This window comes from Mycteria americana, chromosome 16 (assembly GCF_035582795.1).
Source record: "Mycteria americana isolate JAX WOST 10 ecotype Jacksonville Zoo and Gardens chromosome 16, USCA_MyAme_1.0, whole genome shotgun sequence".
Taxonomy (NCBI): domain Eukaryota; kingdom Metazoa; phylum Chordata; class Aves; order Ciconiiformes; family Ciconiidae; genus Mycteria; species Mycteria americana.
Window position 1 is genome coordinate 5257370 of NC_134380.1, and position 21038 is coordinate 5278407.

Genomic DNA, 21038 nt, shown 5'->3' on the forward strand with positions numbered 1-21038 from the left:
CCTTCCTGGGCCTCTTTAATCACACTGGAGCCACTCATGAATGTGGCAAGGGATGCGTGTGGCTGTGGCTGCTGTAAGCTGAGTGTCTTTTGTTGAAGGTGTGTTGGCACCACCTTTTCCCCAGAATAAGCACAAGAGCAGCATCATAAACGTGTTTGTCTTCAGCATAAATTCTACTGCCTACTTTTTGATACTGTTGGTTGTGTTGTGTAGCTTGACCTGTGTGAGAGCACCAGCCTGGTCTTCATTCAGCTCCTGCAATAAGCAAGTTAAATATGCTTTCACCTGCTGATAACAAAGTGATTGGGCTCAGAAATAGTTGAGTGCTGGCATGTGACTGTGATGGAAGGGGGTAAAGGAGGACTAGGGGTGTTGGAAATCCCTACAGGCAAAATGGTACATCATTTTAGTTATGCAAACTTGTGTTTGTTGTATAAAGGTTTACCTGTGCTTGCTTGAAGCATGCAAAGGTACTCACACAGAAGCAGTGTTCCTAGCTGTCTGTCCTGCAGCACTCATTGTCCCTCCTGACCCTATTACTGTCGGGCAGGGGACGCGCTGACCGGCTCCTCCAGCCTCTGTCCCTGGGAGTGGTCAGTGCTCTCGGAGTGCCCCAGGGGCTGTGGTGCATGGCAGAATATCCTGTGGAGCTGTTGCTCCTGTTCCTATATCCTGGCCTCCTATTTTGCAGTATCCCTGTGCAATTGCCCTAGGACGCCGTGCTCCTCTGGCATGTTCAAGTCCAGCTAAATAATTTGAGCCAGAAACTTGTCCATAGGTTGCTTCTGCTAATCAGTGATATTTAGGTGAACGATTTGTCAGTGTGGGGCTTTGCCTCTGTTGGCACAGGGCTCTCATCTTCTAAAGTATTTGCAGAAACCAAAATAGCAAACATAGTGTTTGGAGAGTGACAAACATGCTGTGCTCCTGCTAAGCTACTGGATTCCAAAGCTGTTTTCCTTTGTGTATTATGTCCCAGGAAGACTGGGGAAGAGCTCTGGACCAGATGCTACATCAACTGCTGGTAAATGTCATCAGGCCTGGGAGGGAGGCAGTGCTGTGAAAGTAGATCTAGATATCTGCACTGTTCACAGCCTGTAGCTTAATTTTCCAAGAGGGGAGTCAGTCCATGTTTGCTGGGGGAGGAGAGATGTTGTTCATACCATGTTTCTTGCTGTTTGTAGCCTGCTTTGAGTGGTGAATGAAACGCAGGCTTTTTTTGGAGGGGTGTGGTTTTTGTTTGTTTTTTTATTTATTTATTTTTATTTTCTTGGTCCTTGCGTAGCCTGAGTGGTGCACATGGTAGGATTCTTGAGGTGTGCTGGGGTGTTGTCAGCAGACTGAGGGAGCAAATTCTGATATGGTTTGTGCCTGAAATGTATACAAGGGTGAGGTTTTGTGTACAGTGTTCTGGCTGATGCCCAGATTTCCCTACTAACTACTTAAGTTGCCCCAGAGTGGAGCTTGTATATACATTGTAGGCCTGCACTGTGGAGAGCAACACCTTCACAGAAGACGTGGCGTACCTGTGTGACAGCAGCTTCACACCCTATGGGATCATCTACACTCACGTGTTAATTTGGATTGGGAGCTTCATGTTTAAGCAAACCTTCTGATTGTCCTCACTTGCTATGCTTTGACATCGTGGAGTGGTCTTGGAGTGCAACAATAGTATTCCCTTTAAATAAAGCTTCACTGCGTGATGTGCCCCTGCTGCAAGTGAGCGTTCGGTACATGGGAGCAGCCTGGAGCTAGTCTCAAGTAGTAGTCACCTGAAATGGGGATAGTGTGGCTATCAAGTTCTCTGCACCGACAGCTTTGCTCTGCAAATCCACTCCTTAGTGATGGTCTGCAGTAGTGGTCTGCACTACTTAGTAATGAAGATGTAACATACATCTCCTGAAACATTCGCATTTGTGCTCCAGCACTCTCGTTAGTACACCATCTCTCTCTGGTAACAAGCCGGGAGAAACTGAACAAAAGGAAGTCTGTAGATGAAAAATGAAAACCCCAAACCCTACAAACATTCACTGGGACTTGGGCAGTGCTCAAATATGGACTTGTCAAACTTCTGATGTCTGACTTACCACATATAGTTAATCTGCATCCGTAGTTTATAAAGGCTTTTTCTTCCCTGGGATTTTTCCCCACTTCTAGTGACTGGTAATTAATTAGTAGAAGCTAAAACAAGGCCAGGTCAGTGTGCTTTTTAAAAATATCTTGAATTGAATGATAGTAACTAGTCTGCTTTATTTTTGTTCTAATCTAATTTACTTCAGTGATTGTTTACCTTATGTGTACATAAAGCAGGATCACAGTAAGTTAACACTCGGTGAAGTGAAAACTTCCAGTGAGAGCCTAGGCCCTGCAGCAAATAGCAGCTGGAACCCTCCTCAAGGTCCTGCCAGTACCTTATTGCTCTTTAACCAATAATCCGAAATGGCATGTTAGAAACACGGTGTAGTACTGCTGGAGATGCAGCTTTGAGACAAGGTGTGTAACACAGGCGCTCTTTTTTCTTCTGATCATGGAATTTCTATTTTACAGATTGTAAGAGCAGGATTATTAACTTAGTCTCTTGGGCAACCTAAAAATCTTCCTGTAGTTTCAGTAAGATATGTTAATTGAGTGTGGTGCTTTTCACATACTGTTCTCAACTAATGCTGTAGCGTTCTTGGGTGTCTTTAAATGGCAGCTACATTCTGCTCCTGCACACATTTCAGTAGTGAGTGAAGTTGTCTGTGCATGCCTTGCACCTTAGCCAAGTGTGCTGTGGTTTAAAGCCTGGAAGGGAGTACATAGGGATCAAGTCTAATCCCTCACAATTACAGGCAGCGGTGGAGAAGGGTCCACAAGAGCAACATAGACCTGAAGATACCTACCAGTGCTCTGTAGCAAATCAAGTAAAGACACACGAAGACTTAGTCAAAACTATATTGTGCAGTAAAAGGAAAGATCAAGAGTGGTATTAGTATTAGTGGTCTGTTTCTGTGCAGGAACATTGGTGGAATTTCTAGGTGACTTCAGAAATCAGACTGCTGTTCCTGTTAGGTGATCAGTTTTGTCTTGCATGCTTCAAGATAAGTTGACCAGATACTGGGAGCATCAAAGTACCAGGCCCACAGTTGTTAATAGTGGGTGATACTTTGATGTTTCAGAGGAAGGGAGGAATCCCCTGTCAAGGCACAGAATGTATTAAGGAGTGACAAGTGCAGGACAGGGGCATAATTTGCCAGGTAGAAACCCCAAAGCATGGGATTAACAAATTATAAATGGAGGTCAAACAAAACCACTCATCAGGCTTCATTTATGACTCCCTGCAGGAACAAATTTTGCACCCAAACTTTCAAATTACAGGGTATAGTTTAAACCTGCGTGATCACACCTATACATGTAACCCGTCCATAAACTTATCTTGTCCACAGTGTTGTAGCTGAGGGCTTTTCCCCCATTAATTCCCTTTAAAGGATATTCTGGGATTTTACTTTGCGAATGGGTAGAGGCCTCGTGTTTCCCGTCCAGTTGCCTTTGTGTCCAGGAGTTGGTGTGTCCTTGTATTAAAAAGTGTTACTTTTTAATAAAAACAAGTCTTCCTTAAAAAGTGTTACTTTTTAATAAAAACAAGTCTTCCTTTCTTTAGGTATTTTTCCTCTTCTATCCCCCAAATGTACATTTATAAAGATTTGGTATGTCTTTTAATGTTGGGGTTTTTTTAAATGCTACAGTGTGGAAGATTTTTCTTTTATGCCTAATCAAAATCTCCTTTGTTGCAATTTAGTGCTACTTACCACAGCTGAAGGAGAAAGATTTCACTCCATTCTTCTCTATCTCTGTCTTTAACAGCTATTTGAATAAAGGGCTTGCCATCTCTTCAGATTAAGTGAATCCAAGTCTCAATTTTTTTTCATGTGCCCATGCTTTTTTGATCTCTGATCCTTCTTGCTGTTTTCTGGACTCTCTTCAGTTGATCTGTATCTCTGTTGCTATAAATAGTCTCAAACTGGACACACTACAGAAGCTGATGAATTTCTGACCATTTGTGACATTGTTGCTTTGCCTCTGGATTGAGATCAGCTGTAACAACTCTTTTTCATCCCCAAAGCTGATGTTTAGCCATTTGTTCCCTATGCTGTATTGATATATATGATTATTCCTGCCAAACGTGGTACCCTGCACTCTTTCTCACTGAATTGCACTCTGATTTTTTTGTACATCTTGAGTTTTATCAGGTTGTTCTGAATACTGTCTGTCCTTAATTGTTTTGCAGCCCCATGACTTGACATATTCTGGAAATTTAGTAAGTGCACACATTTTTCCAGCAGCAAAGTGGTTAACAAATTTTGCTGCTGGACATGTGGCATACTGCAACAAAAATCCATTGGTTCTCTTCCTTGTTGGAAGGGGAAGTGCTGAGGTTACTTGTTTTGTGGGTATTTTATTGTAATTTAATTTAGCTTATGTTCCCTACGTTGTTCTTGGGGGGGGGGGGGGGGAAGAAAAGCAACCATGTTCTTATTAACAAAACCTTGCATGTTGCTTGAAAAGTCAGTAAACTACTTCTTTTGCTTCCCTTTTGTCCTTTTCAAAAATACCTGCAACTATGCCATAGGAAAAAAAATCAGACTTCCCCCCCCCACCCCCCCATCCTTCTTAGCTGTTACTGATGTTTTTATCCCTTCCCCTTTTAAATTATATGCACAATCTTTGCCATTTGCTAGTGTTCTGGAGTGCCATCCATCTTCTGCTCATTCTTTAAGGTAATCTGTAATGACTTAGACACAGTTGTTCTTATGGTAAATTACATCAGGCCCAGCCAGTGGAAAAACATCCAGTTTCTCTAAGGAGTTTTTAAACTGTTCTTACTTTTGCTGGCCTGATTTGGAGTGGTAGCAAAATACTTAGTTTGATCTCCTTTGTTTCCCTGCCAGTTCGTGGAAGTTTTCCTCAGAAGTTGGATCATTCCTTCTTCCCAGATTTGGGGAAAAGGCACTTAAACACATCTTGAGATTCTTGCATGGAGCTGTGTTCACCAGCCCTTTTGGGCGAGGAAGCTGGAATGAAGCATTGCAGTGGTGGTGGCAGAGATCCTGGGGCAGGAGCAGCTTGGTTGCTGGCTTTTTGCTGCCCCTGCCACCAGCTTGGAGCAAAGCCTCCCTACATAGGGAAGAGCACTACGAAATCCCTTTGTGAAGCTGTCGTCATCTGCGGGCTCAGCACCAGTTCCGATGGTTGTTGGCCATCTGTTCCCAGCTGACCTCTTTAGCGAAGGCTAAAGCAGAAAGAAAAGGGCTATCACTTTAGCCCTCGTAGGGTCATCTGTCAATAGTCCCCCTTTCCCACTGAGTATCAGAACTAATGTTTCCTCTTGCTTATTAGTGAAGCACTTAAAGGTTGATTTGTTGTTACTTTTTATATGCACAATGCTAATACATTGTTGGCCTTCCTCATTTTTGTCCCCATGTGTTTGTGCTGGTTTTTTTTAATATTCCTTCTTATTTATTTGACCTAATTTTGTGTGCTGCTTTCTTTTTTGAGGTGATTGGAAAGCTTGTAATTAGGGACCAGCTTGACTCTTCTTGATTAATGACTGAGCCTAGATATCAGGGGAAAAACACTGGCACTTTTAAAGTCACACTAGCTCCTTGCCTTCACTGGTATTTATTCTAGAAAGGTCACAGAGAGCTGGGCTGGATAAAGATGAAGGAGGAAACAAAATTAGCAATAGGCAGATGTGGAGTTCTAGTTTATCCATTCTAGTAGTCATGAAAACAAGGCCTGCTCATGATATGGTGGCCTCTTGTTTATGTAGTATTCCTCCTATACATTAGGGTATCCGCATTGTTGTTTAGATTCTTGGTGACATCCACAAAACAATGCCTGCCTCTTCCTATATGACAGTATTTTTCAGTTGTCCTGAATTAACTGAAGCCTGCCTTTCCAGTATTCACTGCTATTTATTTTGTTAATTTTTTCATTCCGTTTCATTGCCACCCTTCAAGCTGCTTTCTGCCTTCATGATCTCAGCTACTTCTTTCTTACCATTTAGAATCAGATCTTGAAGAACTTTCTAAATAGTAATTTTCTTCATTTCTATTTGAAACTGTATAATGCTAGATTTTGAGAACTTGGTAGATGGTTACTGTGTGTTTCATGTCTATGCTGTCCAGACCCTCTGTTATTACTTGTAATGATGCATGGCTCTGTTAGTTCCTTCCAAAAAGCCTGCTCAGCAGGCTTTGGTAGCCTGCCTTTGGGCAATTATTTGTCAGTTCCTTACAATTCTAGTTTAAAGATTTTTTTTTTTTTTTCCTCTCATCATCATTGTGAGGAAAAGCATGTGTGTTCAAAAATGCATGATGCCCTGTTGTGTGGTGGCGGAAGTCAAAATCGGAGCAATACTTAAGCAATTATATGCAATTTGTAGGATTTCTGTTGGTAACAGCAACTCTCACAACTATCAAGGGAGTTTTTTCCAGCATAAAGTAGGATGTGAATTTAAGGTATAAGAGATATTCCAGAATTAAGGTATGGGAGCTATGCTCTTATTGGGCCAAACCAGGCAAAGACCATCTGTAGACCAAGATTAACAGCACTATTCTGAAGAAGTATTCCAGGCAGTTTTCCTATGTAAATAAATAAACCTTCAGCATCTTAAATATATACGGACAAAATTCATTAGGCTGCTAAGTTTGGAGCTGTGTCACATGGAGGGACAAGAGAGACAGGTCTCTGTTTAGTCCTCAGCTATTGCAGGAACTTCTGAACTATAAAACACTGTATGGGTAATAACCTTGCATGTAATAACACAAACAGACTCTACTTGAAGTTTGTTTAAGAATACGATATTCCCCAAAGGCATATTTCAAAGTCCTGGTAGAATGTCACATCAGTGCTAATTCAAAATACCAGCTGTGGCTTCAGATGTGAAAACAATCCAATGTCTGATACCAACTATAAAACTGAAGTTCCCACTTAGCTTAAAAAATAAAATCAGCCTAGATTTGTTAATTTTTTAAAGGGATTAGTAAGCCTTTCTGCAAGAGGCATTGACAGAACATAGCCATAGTTCTGAAGTTGTTCTGACCATGACCTGCATTTTGTCTTGCTTTCCTATTCAGAGAGAGCCCCTAAGCATGTGTACTTTGAAGATAACCTTGGTTTAGGTTTGGATTTACTAAGCTAATTGCAATCTTTAAAAACAACACTTGATGCTGTAGTAAACTCTGCTCATAAAAATCCCCCATGATTTTGATACATCAGATCCATATATATGAAGAAGGCAAACTCCTACAAGTATATTCTAAGACACTTCTGGTTTAAATCATATGTCCTTTGTATTCATAAATTTTTTAGCATTTTTCCTGTAATAAAGATTACATTGTTGCTCAGGAAGTAAAACTGCAACACATGCCTTTGACAACATAATCAAACTTTATATAGCAATGTTTTTATTGTTTTCCTTTTGTTTTGCTCTTGGATGACTAATTTCTGCCTAGAAGTGACAGCAAGAGTTGCCATCTGAGAGGCCACTTTGGAGCTTTATTTCTATTTTAAGCATATTTGAAGCACATGTATTCAGAAGTGTCATTATATAAACCAGTTTTGAAAATTGAACTCCATTAAAAATTATACTATCATTTTCTGAATTAATCTGAGGCTATTCTAATCTCAGAAATGTGGGGAAAAAAAAAAGCCCACCCAAACAGGTTTCTGCTAGGAGTGGCACTTCTACCTCTTATGTTGTAATTGATATGATAATATGGTAATAAAATACATTGTATTTTTAATGGAGCAAAAGGTTTGCTCTTCTTTGATTTGGAAAATCCTCTGACGTGGTGTATTACCTGCAGAAAGGAGGGAATAACATGTAACAGTGCTTGGGAAATGTCAAAACAGAACCACCTTTAGAGGACAGCAGGGCTGGAAATAGAGAAGTTCACAGTGGAGTCCAGTGTGAGTATCAAGACACTGGCAGTGATGAAGAAAACTTGATATAAAAAAAAGGCCTAACAAGAAATTTGGGAAGTATGTATTTGCATACTTTAAATAAACTCTGCAAATTAAGTCAAGTGGTGGAGGTATGTTTTGGGTTTTTGTTGTTGTTGTTTTGTTTAATACTGCACTGACTGTTAAAAGGGATTTAAACGTATTGTGGTGGTCTGGAATTGCTGTCATGTCATGGGTTTTCTTAAGTACTAGCAAGAGGAAACCAAAAAGTTTCTCATTTCGCACTGACTTGTTTCATTCACCTGCTTCAAAAAAAAAAAAAAAAACAAAAAAAAAGGCGAGAACTCCCCTTGGCAATAGTCTGACAGTTTGGGAGAGTTCACTTGAAGACATGGGCTTTGTAGAGTCTGATGTGACTTGAGTAGGGAGCACTAAAAATGAAGGGACTGGATGGTGTTACTTTGTAGTCACTGAGATCCTGGGGACTTCTGTTCTTCTCTGGAGCTAACGGGAATAAAGTCAAATCTACTATGGTTTGAACTCCATTTCTTTTGGTAATGTAAGCCATCACTTTTTGCAAAAAGTCCTAGAACAATCTATTTAAAACTACAACTTTAAGTACCCTTTTCTTAAGTGCAATGTTAAGTATGTGATGCAAATATCCACCTGCAACTCTTAAGAGCAAATGTTTCTCAAACATTGATTTACAGTACAATATTTGAAAGGTGGCCCTTTGAAATTGGCATAAAGTTGAGCAGTCATGCAGGTGATGAATTTTTGGTCATGTCAGAAAGTGATTAAAGTATATAAAATACAGGTATCTAGTGCCACTTTAGATGTCCTGACCTCCAGTTGTGCACCAAGCACTTCCAGATGTGGCTGACTTCTAGCTGCTGTTCTCGACTCTGGGTCTTGCCATATCTGTCACTTCTGTAAATAGTTTGAGTGCTGTAAGGTGTCTAAAAGGGCACTAACACCTATGTTTAGACCTCTGAATTGTTTACCCAAACCAATAAATGTTACAGTAACACACGGAAAGGGAAACTGCTTTTGGTTTAGTCTGGAGCACTGTGCAGGACCTCTGTAAGCATTAAAGCATCTACAGTGGCCAAAATCAGTATTTTCAAGCAAGTGAAGAAGCCAAAAACCACAACACTCTTCAACAGCCAAAATCTCAAGAAGTTGACTACAATATTCCTTTTTTATAAAAAGGGAAAGTATGTAAGAATGTGCAAACTTGTTAAAAGGAAAATAAAAGAAACAGTTAAAAGGCAAAAAGTTTCATGAGGAGTGTTTGAAAACATGATGTGCAAAATCTGAAGAGTATCTGTTTCTCCTTTAGCTAAAGAGCAGGCCCCTTCCCCCCCCCCCCCTTGTGATAAAACAATTGAGCAAAGAATATTATAACTAAAAAGACCTTTTTTAACAACAAAATCCAAACAAAAGGGGGGGGCCCTGTAGGCTTTGTCAAGTTAAACGTAAAGCATTAATAAGTTAGGCTAAAAGTGATCTCGATGAGTAATTGGAAGACATCAAATCTAATCATAGTAATGGTTTCAGCCATCAGAAACAGGGTATTCTCAGAAAGTCTGTAAGGCTGATAAATGGTCAGGACCTAAAGAGCTGTCAAGGAAGATAAAATAGTTATAGAGCAGTAAATGAATTATTTGCATTGGTATTTATTTGGAAGGGTGTTGGGGAGGTTTATTGTTATAACCATTTATTATGGTGATGGATAAAGAAAGCATAGATGGTGAGGTTTCAAATAGATTTTCTTCTTGATTTGGGACAACTTAGGTTAAACTTTAACCAAAATGCTACTGAGCAGTTTTGTTCTCTATTCATGCAAATTCTTCAGCTAGAATTTATAGGATGAACACAAAATACGATGATTGGAATTCATCTGGGCCTTAGTTTACAACTCCTTGAGCAAAAAATTGATGCATATGAGAAATTAATTCAGTATATGTTTGATCAAAAAAAGAAAAATATGTGGAAAACAATGTACTCGCTCATGATCTTTAAGGTATATTGTGAATCATAGCTGTTGAAAGCCAGCAGAACATGCATTAATTACCTGGATTTTGTTCTTTTTTTTTTTTTTTTTTCCCCCCAGTTTTAAACGTTCTTTCCATAGAATGTGCTAATATTAAGTAGTACTTTTGAGTGAATGTGGAGGAGGTTCTAAATTTGGGTATTTGGAAGGTATTTGGAAGGAGGTTCCAAATAAAGTTTCCAAATAGCACCTATACTTTCTGAATTTTCATTTTATTTTATTTTATTTGTCTACTATTTTATTTGTCATTGGTTTCAGTTTTGGAACAGCTTTTTTCTAATGCTTGTATTACAGCATTAGAAGCAGCTTTTTTTTAACATGACATGTAGGAAGTTAGCAATGTAAGTATGGATTATTTACCTTCTTAGATAAACTTCATCTTATTGAAAAGCTCTTCCCAACCTTTATTCTTATCAGGGAGAAAGAACAAGAAACACAAGAAGAGGAACATTTGATGGAAGAAAAGAAAAAGAAAAAGCAGGAAGAAAAGAAAAAGAAGGAAGGTGCTCAGAAAAAGGTTTGTTCATGTTACTGTTTTAAATTATATATTCACTTTTACATGTAACGTACAGATACTGATTCTGCAGCCTTTACTTTGTGAATAATTCTGATGCAAGTGAGCAGTCCTGTTGATTTTGAGTGAGGCTGTGGTCAGAAAATCTCTGCAAAAGCAGTTGTGACAGTTCATTAGCACTCCCCAAGCTGCTTACCATCCCCTGATGTTAAGTTACTGCTCCCACAGCTGTGTCATGTGAATGTTCCTCATCAACGTCGACGCAAAGTTACCTGGATTAGTCTCAACTGATACCAAAGTGACTGTGGATTCTGAGGCCATTGCGCATTTTCTGTGGTGTGCATTCTCCTGCCTTGTTTTCTGGATTACATAGTTTTAATCTTAAATGACCCTTAGGATGTGGATAGGAATTGATCACTGTCTTCTCCAGTATAAAAATTAGGCATAATAATTTAAAAAAGTGGGTAGATTCTAAACAGATAAAAAAAGACGGGTCTTCACAAAATGTACGGTTAATCTGTGTAAGCTGAAAGTATGTATGGATTCAAAGGGATACTGGATGAGTTCACAGAAGTTCGTTCTGTTGAGTGTTAAAAAGTTCATAAACGTAGTGTTTGGGTCAGGAAGCCTCTGAACCTCAAGTGACAGAAGGCTGGGTGGGTAGAGGGGGGTACTCTTATACTGCTTGCCATGTTTTATACTGTCTCTTCAGCATCTGCTTTTGGCTTTAGTCAGACGAGGGTAGCCATTCTTATGTTCCTAATACATGGAGTTAAACTAACATTCTCCAATCCTTAATTGGAACTGATGCCTGATTTATGTAAGCAGTTTCTGCAAAAAGTTAGGCCTGCAGCCCTGTAATTCTTAGGTATCATTTTGAATATTGACAAGTAGTTGATTTGTTTTGTTCTTTTCTTCTTTCAGGCTGCTGAACAAAAAACCAAAGGTAAATTCACATTTATTCTTTGTGAACCATTTGATATTTTTGTAAGTTTGTTTAAAAAAATGTGCTTGTACTTCTTATTCTTTGTGTCTTTTTAACGGGGAGAGTACTATCTTACTAGGATAGTTCTGTTTTCAAAGTTTTGTTGGAGGAACTGGCTATATGTTGGAAGTCTCAGCATAAGCTTTTTCTTTGCTTAACTTGCTGGGTATTGTATGGCACCTTTTTGACAAAAATATATGGATTGAATTTCTGTGAAACATAACACAACATATATCATCTTTTTTGTCTAATGTCAAGACAGATGTAGTTTTCCATTTAGTTGTTAGTAGTTATTTATCTATTTCAAAGACAAGTAATTGCCACCAAAAAGGGTAAATCTCTCCCCCTGCACGCACGATTCAACTCAATTTAGTGAGTAAACTCAATTCATTGAACTTATGAGAAAGCTATTGCCACCACTGCCTTTTTTTCTTTCTGTGTGGGTTTTCTGCTTGATAAGTGAATTGAATTGGTTTGCAGCACCGTCCAGAAAGCAGCAGAGATAAGCAAGGCATTCTCCTTTTTGGGGCAGTGAACTCCTAGGTGCCCTAGGAGAAATGTTAATGAACCTATGGCCTTAAAAAAGGTGAGGAAGAGGGTCAAGGTAATGCCTCTATTCTGCAACTGTTGGCTTACAGTTATTTTATCTAGTCTGTCCTTTGATTTACATGGCACCACACAGAACTCAGGGCTGCAGAACAGTTCTGAACGAGTTAATATGCACTGTTATTTATTTCTGGGTAATTAGGTGACAGACAGGCAAGTAGAGCTTCCCAGATTCCCAAAGACTGGGAATTAGAGAAGAGCCAAGCCTAACATATGGGGTTGACAAAACAACTTATGTTTCAAACACTTTTTATGTATTTATACAGCAGAAATTAAGTATTGCTTCACTAATACTGAATTCAGAAAAAGAAAGTCTAACTACATGATGAAGAAACTGTAACAAGTGATTTATTGAAACTCTGTCCTTTTCTTTCTAAATTTTTCTAATGTAGAAAGTATGAAATCAGAAAATTTTAGTCTGAATTCTGTTGCATCTGCCCTGTAAGATCTCATATAGTTTGTAACAGTGGATTTTGCTTTCAGGAGAAGAAGGTAGCAGAAGTAGCTAAGCCCCTCGAAATCTTAAGTACATGAAAAAATTCGGAATTAAGATACATCAGAGCAATTTATATCTAAATGGGATATTTCTGTTTCCACGGTATTACGTGTTTTGTTCTCTGTATCAGCTCATTTCTGTGTGAAAAGGTTTCACTGTTCTATAATGTATTATAATGATTTTTAATACCGTAATACAGTGGCAAATGTTTTTGCTGTCAAAGTAACTTAAGTTTCCACGTGATAATACAGTGGCTCTTCATTTCTGTTAATACTGAAACACAGCGCCTTCTGCTTTCCTCTGTGGGATATTATTATTTCTGTCTTTGTTGTGACAGCTTTGTTTTTAATTGCTTGAAAAGGTCAAGTTTAAGTTTTTAAAAGTAGCATGATAATAACTGCAGTTTTTCAGGTATGCTTGTGAGTTTGTTTCTTTCAAATTTAGGGACTGCCTCTATCTGTTTGGTATTTTTGTCCATTATCTTTGTATTTAAGCGTCCTATGCTACTGCTATAAAATATGAATTGGGAAGAAGACAACAGTAAATAAAGGTAGTTATGTGAAAGATTAAGCAGTTCTGGCTTTTATCGTTTCATCTATCAGAAGTAGTAATGCACCTTTTTGTAGTTAGGCTTCATTGGAAAGAGTTGACCTGGCCTGTAGAGAAACGAAACCTCTCCTGTTCATGTCCAGTGCAAGGAATAGTGGTTATTTACAATCATATGGATGGCCCTTCTTTTAATTTCCTTTGGCGGGCGACTACTAGTTGCTTTTAAGGTTGGTCTGTGGGAATGTTTTATTTCCACTTTATGATACTGTTCTCTTACATTTATCTTTAAGAGGGATGTACACAAGCTTATGATAGGTAGCAGGAATTTCTTAAAATATAGAAAATATTCATTCTAAATTAATGAGAGGAAAGAATTGGCTGAACTTTTTCATAGAATATTCAAAGTTGACTGTAAACTTTAATGCAGTACTGCACCAAGTACTTTGATACATTTTCAAGGTTGAGTGACAAATACTACTAGAACTCGCAGGCAACACAGGGATTATCATTGAATTTAGTTAATTTATTTCATATCTGGGACACAGCAATTAAATTCATTGTAAAGACAGGAAGACACAGTAAAACTGGGTGAATTGACTGCATCAGGTACTGCATGCCAATGTATGGGGTGTATTAAATCAAAGATTAAAACCAAGCTGGAACTGAACCTTTTGCAGAACGTTACCGTATCCAGATTTTGGTAGGTAAGGTCTTCATAAACGTGACTTAATACAGTTGCTTGTGGTAACTTAGAAAAAAATTTCCTTCATTTTATGTGTGTCATTCAGTTCTGCAACTGGGTTGCTATAGCAATGAGAGATGCTTACACTGCTTGGGTCATTGGAGAAAAATAAATTCTACAACTGGAGATGGGATATGGAAGGATTTTTCAGTTTCTGTTTTTCAGCTGATTGCAGACAATATGTTTATACTGATTCTTCTTTGCTCTCAGCTGTATTTTTGAAGAAGGCACTTTCTTGAAGTAGCTAGGATGGGACAAACGGTGTGACTTGATAAGCAGTAGAAAAGGTTAGGCCTTTCATTTGGCTTATTCTGTACTAGAAACCTGTGCTGTGATCAAGGTGCTTTTTAATTTTTTTAATTAATATTAAGATTTAATTTTTTTTCTCTAGCACAATGGAAAATGTGAAGATACTGTCCTATCTAATAATTAACTCGTACGCTTTGTATGTGTAGTTATAATTTGCTGTAAGATGATACTGGCTGTTGCATGTTCAGTCGCTGGTGAGGCCTCAGGAAAGAGAAACTAGTAAGGAGGAAAGAGGTTTCCTGTGGGTGTGTGTATATGGCATGTTGTCAGTTAAATACTGCTCTGAGGCCTCAGATGGAGCTGAATGTTTCCATTTGTGATGTGGAGCACAGAACCCTTCCAAAATAAACATGCATTTCCACCAATAGAGGAAAGGTATGTGGCTGCTTCTGGAGTTACTGGTCCAGGGGTAGGAAGTGCTCCCTCACACAGCTCTTGTGTCCATTTAAACAACGTGAATTATTTTTTCTGTTTAAACAAGGGTCCAGCTCTTCTAAGTCCCCTCTACATAACGGCTTCTTCAGTTTCTAATTTTTTTCTGCAATATTGTTTGCTAGAGTATTTTTGTTAGGCCGAATCTTTTATAAATATAATGTTGGCAACGATTGTAGGGAATGTGTGAAAGGAAAAAAGATTCAAAGAGCTGATAAGTAGCTGAAATGTTTCTCAATTACTTGAAAACAAATGAAAGTAGTCTTCCTGTTCAGCTGGAGAGGAGCGCTGCAGAATTAGATGAGGTGGGAAATGACCGTGTTTTTATTGCGCGCTGTGCATTGTACTTCCATGTTACTGTTCTTTTATGGTAATTTTTTTGAGAACAGGACTATTGAGCGCAGCCTATTAGTGTTTATTTTAAATGTGTAAACTCTTGCCAGTTTATATGCACTTGATAAAGAAACTTTGTGTATAAAGGCTTTTGTAATGAAAACATTCAGCTGTGAATACCAGTAAGAGTTTTGTACTGTATGGTAAATAGTCGCTAGTATGGTAAATGGCTGTTACTTAATAACTACAGGGGACTTTTAAGAGAGCTATGCTTGTAGTAAATACTATGAGGTCAATGCATTTTGCCGCCTGCTTTTCTTCTAGCCATCTTGCTGCAGGTTTAGTCAGCACACAAGTGATCAGTTCCTTGACTGCTTTACTCCCATCCCAGCTGAATTCTATGCACTTTGTCTAAAATGAAGTTAAAGTGCTGGTATAAAATAGCTTAAGTGGTTTGTTACTCAAACATCCGCCAGGGTAATTGAAAGGCAAAGTATCTTTCCAGTTCTCCAGCATTATCTACAATGAAGGTAAGCGTTAAATCTGCAAACACAGAAGTAAAAAGAGTTAAGTATATACCATTTTTAGTCTAACATAGAAAATATTTTGGTAAATATTTGATTAGAAATGTTAGTCTGGAAAATACTTTTTTCCCTTTAGTCTAAAGCAGAGATGGCCAGTCTCTGCCTCTTTGAACTTCATGATCCCTATAGGTCTGTCTTTAGCATGTTCATGGCATGGGACCAGGAAGAGAGATGTGGACTTTCCAAGGGGAAAATGGGAACTTCAGCTCACTGCTTGTGGGATGAAGCAGGATTGCAGAAGCTGGAATAGCTGTGATAATCCCGAGATTCAGCAGCCTGTCCAGCACTGCCCATCCTCTGTTAAAGTGGTACGATGGATCCTGAGCTAAGCATCATTCCCTTCCACTTGTGGTCTGCTTCTGGAGCTTTCCCCTCCCCCAGGCTGTCTGTGCCATGTGTCTTGGGACTCTTCACTGTATGATGATTTTAATATGCAACTTGCAGAGTCAGGAAGGTTGTCTGCAGACTGAGAGACTATTCTACCAAGCTAGACACTTTAATACATTTTATTTTGGGGGACTTAAAAGAACAGAAAGCATTTAACAGTATGGGGTTGCTTGATAAACCACTTGTGGTGTTGCAAATGTTGGCATATTTTCTTCAGATTCCTTTTAAATTTGCATAGCATTTTTTATACTACATCACTACTGTATATTTTATCTGGAGGAACATGGCCAACTGTATTATAAATGGGAGTTAAAAGGAAAAAAGAGTGGAACAAAAGATCTGAGATCCTGTCCCCTGCTCTGGCATTTCTGTTTGGATGACAGCAGGTATTTTCATTTCCAAATCAGACATGTAGATTGTTGCATAGTTTTAAATTGATTCTTTACTTACCCTGCCCAAATGGGCTGTTATAATGTTCTCTGCTTGTACTCGTTTGGATGTGAATTACCTTCCTGTAACCTGCATTCAGTTCTGCTCACACAGAAATGCAGTTTTATGTACACTGATAATGTGCTCTTTCTGGCTGTAGTAGATGTTACTGATGTTTAATGTTAGTTCCACAGGAAATAAGGAAGACTAAACTTTTTGGAGAATCTCATCAGTATTTTAAGTAGAATTATGACAGTGTGTAACAATCAGTCTTTAAAAAAAAAAAAGTTTTGAGTTTTTCTAGTTTGTGTCACATTATTGTAGGAACCAGCAGAGTTTTTTACGTAAGGAAATGTGTTTCAGCCTACAAATCAGGTATGATTTACAATAGACTTACAACCTCTGACTCATTTGAGTATTTATAGCTTATGCTTGAATATCTGCCTCTACCATCTTGTTAGTTAAGTGCTATGTTTGTACTGAACTGCTGAACACTGTAGTGACAAAATGTGCCATAAATCAGCATTGCAGAAGGAGGGGGAGCACTGTAATAAGTTCTTCAATTAGATCTTAATATGCAGTCATTTGATAACCTAATGATAACCTATTGCCACACATTAAAGCTTTATAACACAAAAATGTTTTCTTTTCGATAAATGTTATCGTGGTGTCGTTTTGCTATTATAAGTATCTTTAGACAAACATGAATTTGTTCTTATAACTGAGATATCACTTCTCTGATAGAGAAGTAATTATGATTTTACAATCTGCAAAGAATAGAGTATGAAGATAATTCACAGAGTCCTTGCTGTAACACTAAGTGAAAAGGAGTAGAAAATACAAAAAGATTAGAGCAGACAGCAGGAGAAATTTGCATATTCAAGGAGTCAAAGCAAGAAGAATGAGCTGGGAGGCTTGGAGTTAACTAGTACAGAAAAAACCTTTAGTTTCCTGCTTATTGTTTCAGGTGGGATGGCTGTGACAAGCCATCTTGAGTTTCTGCTGGCAGTACTTCAGTGCTATTTAATATGCTTTTTGCTCTCACAAGTGTAAGCAACATTGTAAGTATCTTCAAATCAACATTGCCTTTATGAATTGAAGGAGAAAAATTTGAAGTAAGAAGTAAGTGTATGGATAATCTTTACTAAACTACAAGCTGTATTTGGCTTTCTGAGCACTTTCTGTGTTGGTCTTGCTGGTTTGCTAGTCAAAGGTGTCCAACTAGAGATTAGTCATGGAATTGAGAATTGGTGTCTTTTTGCAGGAGAGAGGGTTTGTCAAGGCTTGACACCCTGGGCACTGCAACCATGGGTTGACAGTTCTGAAGGTTTAAGTCTTCTGTAGCTCTTGTGAAGCTGTAGACTCTTTAGCTTTCAAATAAAGACTCTTTCAGGCAGTGAGGCACCAAAGCAATTAGTACAGTTTTTTTGGCAAAAACATTTATCTCTTAAAGAAAAACAAACACGCACAAAACTCCAGGGTTATTTGAAAATAAAATGGAAACCATGAGATATATTCTTCCTAATGTGCTCCTGTCCTGAGCTGGATTTACAGGACAGCCACCCCCCGAAGAGATGCAGAGCACTTCGACGTCTTTGCCTAGAGTTGCTGCTGCTTCTTACCTCTCAAGTAAGCACCTTGAATCCCATTCAGTGGTTGCCTTGTAAGCTTTGCAGATTCCTCGGCTGGGAATAGAAAAGTAGGTAAGAGCTCAAGTCAGAGCTGCCTGATATTCTTAGTACTCCTCAGAGGTAGTTTTTATTCTCCTTAGAGATAGCCTGTTGTAGTTTGCCATCATGCAAATTTAGGCATGTGCTTATAATATATATACAGACAGAATATTGCTCTAGTCTTCCACGTGGTTTTCCTTTTCTCAGTTTCCTCAATTAGGAAATGATCTGGGCTTATCAGATTGAGGATGGCAACAGCCTGACCTGTATGTATTTAGTTTTAAAACTGGGTGAAAATGGGAGCTTTCAAACACTAGACACAGTTGATTGAAAGTATTTTTCAAATGCTCTAAATGTTGTAAGGGTTGATACCCTGCTTGAAGGCAGTAGGACTACATGCTTTCATCAGATTTCTCTTTACATTGTTCATTGTCAAATGAATTTCAAGCCTGGGACATTATCTCTACAACAGTACTCTGTGAAGAGAGAACAAGAACAAATTAGATAACACCGGTTTGGCTTTTCTCATCTAGACCTAATTGTCAGGGTGCCCCTTGGTGGTAATGCCTCTCAGATAAATCCCTGGCTTGCTTTCTGAAAAACAAAAGAAGTGCCAATACAGTTGTTGACGACTGTATATTCTAGAATATAAATTTTAACACAGCTATACAATGATAATAGTGGTAGTTATGATCAAACTGCATGCTGTTTTATGGTTATTTATCCGCCCACAGTGTGTGCTTTCATACTCAGCGATAGACTGCTTTTTCAGTAATGGGCATTGCCTAATGCAGTATATTTAAGCATGTAGACTGTGAAACGGTCAAACTACTACACTTTCTGGCATCACAACAGTTCAGACAATAGCGTACATTCTGTTCTATCAGTCTGCTTATCAAATAACTATTTTCCAATTATAAATAGAATGTTGTCTGATACTTGTTGTCCGTCAGAGCATATATGCCCCAGTACTAGAGACCAGATGCATTTTTCCATTTTAACATGCCACCACTATTTTCTGTATCTACTGATAATAACAGACAGGGAACACCCACCCTGCATCTCTTAGCTTTCTTACCCAGCCAGCCAGAGTCTGAGATTTGTTTTCTTGGAAGTGGCTTTATAGCACAGCTCACCTATTTTATCAGTGTGGTCCTCCTTTACGTTCTGAATTAAAGTCTGTCATTTGCTTTTACCCTTCTTTTAAAGAAACGAAGCCAGTTTCTTGTCTGCTGTGAGGACTGTCTCGCTTAGATCATTCTTTCATGGGAAACCCTGTTGGCTGCTGTGATGCCTGCTCCATGAAAACCTATCAGCTTTGATTTACCTGCAGTGTGCTGACCACTTTCCATTATCAGGTTATCATCTTACTACCTTGAGGAGGCTTGTATTTCAAATAAATACAATATCTATAAGAACTGCAAACCATAAGCTTGGAGAGAGGTTCATCAGGAAATGTATTCGCTCGGCTTGGTACCGATTGTTTTGAGATATATGCCAGTTTTCTAATGTTTCTCGATCCCTTCCTTGGGAAGGATGAAACCAGCTTTGAACTGTAACACTAGTACATGCTCTTGGGGTAGTTACTCTGCAAATGCTGAAGAGGGTTGTCTTGGGAAAATGAAGGAAATGAAAACGTGTTTTGATTCTTTTACACTGTGTGTGAAGCCTTTGGCCTGAGGGACCTTGTGTTCTCCTGTTAACTATCTGGTATTGACATTCCTCTACTCTGAGAACCTAGGCTGCCTCCTGACTTCCCTGTGTTTTGCTAGATTATTTTAATGCTTTTCCTGAGTTGTTAAAGGTGGTAGCCCATACTTCACAAATCCTACAGGACTACTTAAAATGTCTGTTGAACCAGCTCACACTCTGGTAAATGCTCTGAAGCATTCTGGTTGGGTTTGCATTGTGCATCTGATAATTCAGGTAATTCCTGAACTGGTTGAGGCAGTGTAGTGTGCATTAGCATCCTAAGAAGTGGTTACTCACGAGGTTGATTGTAGGTCCAAGATTGCCATGAGAGGAGGTGATTTTGTTTTTAAGCATCCTGCCCTAGCGTTGTGGCATGGCAGCAGTGGCTCATACTAAGCAGTCTTGTGGGACCTGTGTTTAATAGCACCACTAAATGCTTCGGACACTCCTCAGTCGCCCTGAGCATGTCAGCAACTATTATTACTGTTTGCCCAAGGGGAACAGCTGAACTTGAGGCATGATTCAAGCTCTTGATTGCCTCTTCCCATGTTAACAGAAGTAATTCTCCTCTGTCTTATCATAGAGTTTCCTGAAGATCTGTCCTCCTGTTTTCAGGATGCCATTAACATTTCTGACATAACTTCTGATTTGGCTGTTTTGGCTGTCTTTTTTTTTCAGCAGTTTTTATGGAGCCAGACCTTTCACCTTTCCAAGGCCAGACATGCTCTCATGAACTTTTGTTTTGAAGCACATGAGTTACTAAGCTCCAGAACTGAATGAGTCCTCAACTCCGTTAAAAATTCAAATGCCACATTGAAGTCTTCGAATCATAGGACTAGATATAGCCCTTTTAGATGAGCAAGAAGGGATTGTCTTATCCATGTCCCCACTGTCAGACAGGCCCAGCAGATGTTCTTGAAAGACGTTTTGTTTATTGTTGGAAAGTTGTCTTTGTATTCAGCCTGAGCAGTCTTTCCTGTAACTCCAGCCCATTCTTTCTTGGCTGATTTGCCCCGTATGTGGAGAGCAGATCTTTCCCCTCCTCTGCAGGGGCCTTTTTGTGTGTCCTCTTTTCTACTTAACAGCCCATTCACTTTTTCCTTGTGCTAGTGTTTTCAAGCTGTTTTTCAAACCATAATCATTTATGTTTCACTTCTTTGGAAGTTCTTCTAGTTAGTCCAGAATTATTTTTTAAATGCAATATCTGTAATTGGAGGATTATTAAGTAACCTTTGAGTTAACCTATATAACTATAACCTTACTACTGCTGTTTACAAGTAAAACCTAAGGCTTAGGTTTATGCATTT

General features: G+C 38.8%; 1 protein-coding gene across 9 annotated transcripts in view; it reads left to right on the top strand.

Annotated features, from left to right (window-relative positions):
• TNRC6C (trinucleotide repeat containing adaptor 6C) overlaps nucleotides 1–21038 on the top strand; it is a 111089-nt gene that overhangs the window by 11266 nt on the left and 78785 nt on the right. For 8 of the 9 annotated variants that reach the window (XM_075519247.1, XM_075519250.1, XM_075519253.1 and 5 more), the window contains 2 exons: nucleotides 10421–10520; nucleotides 11442–11463. In XM_075519247.1, the coding sequence (XP_075375362.1) occupies nucleotides 10458–10520; nucleotides 11442–11463 (85 nt within the window). In that variant the 5' untranslated portion in view covers nucleotides 10421–10457. Of the gene's footprint in view, nucleotides 1–7850; nucleotides 7954–10420; nucleotides 10521–11441; nucleotides 11464–21038 lie in introns of those variants that run through there. The other variant, XM_075519248.1, reaches the window with a different exon arrangement.